A 5,000-nucleotide genomic window follows, 5' to 3' on the forward strand; every position below is an offset into this window, starting at 1 on the left:
TGTGTGTATGTATGTATGTATGTATATGTATGAATTTATTATATATATATATATATATATATATATATATATATATAATATATATATATATATATAATATGATATATATATATTATGTATATATATTAAATATATATATATAATATAAATATATATATATTATATATATATATATATATATATATATATATATATATATATATATATATATATATATGTATGTATATTATTATATATATATATATATATATATATATATTATATATATATATATATATGTATATATATATATATATATATATATATATATATATATATATATATATATATATATATAAACATGTGCATAGATATTTATACAAGATATATATGTGCAACAGATTTGACCTTTGCAAAAAGGCTTTTCTTGTCATAGCTCGATGACAACTCATCTGTTTGTAGTTTATGCTCACAACTCACAATGACCTGTTACTGTCACCTGTTTGCCATGCAATCCCCGCTTCGGTCCTCGCCTCTTGCAGGGATTTGGTCTGAGCGCTGTTTGTGTGAGTGTGTAAGTGCATGATATGTGTGTGTGTTTGTGTTTGTGTGTTTGTGTTTGTGGTTCCATCCCTCCACCCCTCCACCCTTCCACTCCTCCACCCTTCCACCCCTCCACCCTTCCACCCCTCCACCCTTCCACCCTTCCACCCCTCCACCCCTCCACCCTTCCACCCCTCCACCCCTCCACTCCTCCACCCCTCCACTCCTCCACCCTTCCACCCCTCCACTCCTCCACCCCTCCACCCTTCCACCCCTCCACCCCTCCACTCCTCCACCCTTCCACCCCTCCTACCTTCCACCCCTCCTACCTTCCACCCCTCCTACCCTTCCAACCCTCCTACCTTCCACCCCTCCTATCCTTCCACCCCTCCACCCCTCCACCACTCCACCCCTCCACCCTTCCACCCCTCCACCCCTCCAACCCTCCACCCCCCCACCCCTCCCCCCTCCCCCCCCTCCCCCCCTCCACCCTTCCATCCTTCCACCCATCCACCCATCCACCCATCTACCCTTCCGCCCATCCACCCTTCCACCCTTCCACCCATCCACACTTCCGCCCTTCCACCCAACCACCCTTCCACCCATCCACCCTTCCACCCAACCACCCTTCCACCCATCCACCCTTCCACCCATCCACCCTTCCACCAATCCACCCTTCCACCCATCCACCCTTCCACCCATCCACCCTTCCACCCATCCACCCTTCCACACATCCACCCATCCATCCACCCTTCCACCCTTCCACCCTTCCACTCTTCCACCCTTCCACCCTTCCAACCTTCCACCCTCAAACCCTTCCACCCTTCCACCCTTCCACTCTTCTAACCTTCCACCCTTCCATCCTTCCACTCTCTACCCCCTCAAACCCTTCCACCCTTCCACCCTTCCACCCATCCACCCTTCCACCCCTTCACCCTTCCGCCCTTCCACCCCTCCACCCTTCCACCCTTCCACCCTTCCTCCACCCTTCCACCCTTCCACCCATCCACCCATCCACCCATCCACCCTTCCACCCATCCACCCTTCCACCCTTCCACCCTTCCACCCCTCCACACTTCCACCCTTCCACCCTTCCAACACACCACTCTTCCACCCTTCCACCCCTCCACCCCTCCACCCTTCCACCCCTCCACCCTCCCACCCCCCCACCCTTCCACCCTTCCACCCTTCCACCCTTCCACCCTTCCACCCTTCCACCCTTCCACCCCTCCACCCTTCCACCCTTCCACCCTTCCACCCTTCCACCCTTCCACCCTTCCACCCTTCCACCCTTCCACCCTTCCCCCCTCCCACCCTTCCATCCTACCACCCTTCCACCCCTCCACCCTTCTACCCCTCCACCCTTCCACCCCTCCACTCCTCCACCCTTCCACCCTTCCACTCCTCCACCCTTCCACCCCTCCACCCTTCCACCCCTCCACCCTTCCACCCTTCCACCCCTCCACCCCTCCACCCTTCCACCCCTCCACCCGTCCACACATCCCCCCGTCCGCCCTTCCACCCTTCCACCCATCCACCCTTCCACCCATCCACCCTTCCACACATCCACCCCTCCACCCATCCCCCCTTCCACATATACACCCGTCCACCCTTCCACCCCTCCACCCCTCCACCCTTCCACCCCTCCACCCCTCCACCCCTCCACCCGTCCACCCCTCCACCCTTCCACCCCTCCACCCTTCTACCCCTCCACCCTTCCACTCTTCCACCCTTCCACCCTTCCACCCTTCCACCCTTCCAACCTTCCACCCTTCCACCTTTCCACCCTTCCATCCTTCCCCCCTCCCCCCTTCCACCCTTCCACCCTTCCACCCTTCCACCCTTCCACCCTTCCCCCCTCCCACCCTTTCACCCTTCCACCCTCCCCCCCTTCCACCCTTCCACCCTTCACCCCTCCACCCTTCCACCCTTCCACCTTCAAATCCTTCCAGCCTTCGACCCTTCCAGCCTTCCTCCACCCTTCCACCCTTCCAACCTTCCAACCTTCCACCTTTCCACCCTCTACCCTTCCACCCCTCCACCCTTCTTCCACCCTTCCACCCTTCCACCCTTCCACCCTTCCACCACCGACCCTTCACCCTTCCACCCTCCACCCTTCCACCACCGACCCTTCACCCTTCCACCCTCCACCCTTCCACCCTTCCACCCTTCCACCCTTCCACCCTTCCACCCTCCACCCTTCCACCCCTCCACCCTTCTTCCACCCTTCCACCCTTCCACCCTTCCACTCTTCCACCCTTCCACCCTTCCAACCTTCCACCCTTCCACCCTTCCACCCTCCACCCTTCCACCACCGACCCTCCACCCTTCCACCCTTCCGCCCCCGACCCTCTACCCTTCCACCCTTCCACCCTTCCACCCTTTCCACCCTTCCACCCCTCCACCCATCTACCCCTACACTCACCACCTAACCACACACACACCTTCCACACCCCCACCTCCACGCCTCCCACCTGACCACACCACCGCCACCCTTATCCGCACACCCCACCCCTCCACCCTTCCCTACCACTCCACCCCTCCACCCCTTCCAACCCCTCCACAACAAAAAAATACACAGTCCCCCAAACCACTCCCACCCACCCTCCTCTGCGCCACCAAACCCAATAAAGCGTGCATCCCCGCACAGCCAAAACACAACGCAAAAACCACAACAAAAACAACAAAAAAACCACACACCACATGACCGCACACCCGCCAACCCCCTACCTCGCAACCCCCACCCCACCCCATCACTCTCACACACACCCACACTCCACCCTCTCCACCCTTCCACCCTTCCACCCCTCCACCCTTCCACCCCTCCACCTCATCCTTCCACACAAACCCTCCACCCTTCCACCCCTCCACCCTTCCACCCCATTCGTCCCACCCCTCCACCCTTCCACCCCTCCACTCCCACCCCACCCTTCCACCCCTCCACCCTTCCCCCCCTCCACCTCTCCCCCCCTCCGCCCTTCCCCCTCCACCTTTCCGCCCCTCCCCCCTCCACCCCTCCACCCTTCCACCCCTCCACCCCTCCACCCCTCCACCCTTCCACCCCTCCACCCTTCCACCCCACCACCCTTCCATCCCTCCACCCCTCCACCCCTCCACCCCTTCCACCCCTCCACCCCCAGCAAGTCTCCTGGATGCGCCACGGGGACTTACACATCCTATCCGTCGGGAAGTACAAGTACAGCACCGACAACAGGATCTCCATCAGCTATAATAGCGAGCAGCACGAGTGGCTCTTGAGGATTCAGAATGTCGAGGAGCAGGACGCCGGACGCTACGAGTGCCAGGTGTCATCCAAGTCCGTGCTGAGTTTCATCGTCAATATGGAAGTCGTCGGTAAGTCTCGTTCGTTCGTCTGTTGTTGTTTTTGTCTTCTTTCTTTCTTTCTTTCTTTCTTTTTTTTTTTTTTTTTTTTTTTGTTCGTTCGTCTGCGTTTCTTTCTTTTCTTTCTTTCTTTCTTTCCCTCTTTTTTTCCTTATTTGTTCGTTCGTCAGCTGTTGCTTTCTCTCTTTCTTTTTTTCTTTCTTTCTTTCCTTCTTTTTTTCCTTATTTGTTCGTTCGTCTCTTTTTGGTTGGACGAGGTCGTCGAAAAGTTCTTTTTCGTTCGTCTACTTTTGAATTACGAGGTCGCCACGTGAAGCTCTCGTTTGTTCGTCTATCCTGGTTTTCGAAATCATCGGAAAGTGCTCGTTCGCCTATTTTTGGTTAACGAGGTCATTAAGCGAAGTTCTTGTTCGCACGCCTATTCTTGCTTACGAAGTCGTCGGTAAGTCAGGGTCTCGTTTTTTTCATTTTGGTTTACGTATTTTGGTTTGGGGGTATTTGGGGACTCCTTTTTTTTTTTTTTTTTTTTTTTTTTGGGGGGGGGGTATTGTTGGTGGCAGAGTTTTGATGGTGGATTTGGATATGAAGGAGAATTTTATTGTTTGTGTGCATTTTGTCTTGGGTGTGTATGTGTATGTGTGAGCATGTGTATGTGTGTGCGTGTGTGCGTGTGTGTGTGTGTGTGTGTGTGTGTGTGTGTGTGTGTGTGTGTGTGTGTGTGTGTGTGTATGTGTATGTGTATGTGTATGTGTATGTGTATGTGTATGTGTTATTGTTCGTGTGTATGAGAGAGAGACAGACAAACAGACATACAGAAAGACACATAGACAGACAGACAAACAAACAGAGAATATGAGAGAGATCAAGACCACGCACACTCTCTCCTTCGATGATCATGTCCAAATTGATGAATAATTAACCAGGCGTCAACCGATAAAGGCCCGACATCAAAACAAGGCCAAGACTTCATTACACATCCAAGGGAACAAGCAAGATTGTGTGGCGCGGTATCACGTGAGGGATGTGTTCTCTTGCCTTGTTCTTTATTTCTTTCTCTCGTTCTCCCTGTGTGTCTCACACTTTACTCACTCTCTCTCTCTCTCTCTCTCTCTCTCTCTCTCTCTCTCTCTCTCTCT

General features: G+C 53.1%; 1 protein-coding gene across 1 annotated transcript in view; it reads left to right on the top strand.

The window, feature by feature from the left end:
- The window catches only part of LOC147467966 (contactin-3-like), a 31,366-nt gene that overhangs the window by 1,629 nt on the left and 24,737 nt on the right, over window positions 1-5,000 (top strand). Inside the window, exon 2 of the mRNA XM_086556170.1 lies at window positions 3,663-3,876. Within this exon, the coding sequence (XP_086412296.1) occupies window positions 3,663-3,876 (214 nt within the window). The remainder of the gene's footprint in view (window positions 1-3,662; window positions 3,877-5,000) is intronic.

The sequence above is a fragment of the Penaeus japonicus genome, unplaced genomic scaffold, assembly GCF_977035675.1.
Source record: "Penaeus japonicus unplaced genomic scaffold, GWHDUDI00000001_assembly GWHDUDI00000032, whole genome shotgun sequence".
In the NCBI taxonomy this organism is placed as follows: Eukaryota; Metazoa; Arthropoda; class Malacostraca; order Decapoda; family Penaeidae; genus Penaeus; species Penaeus japonicus.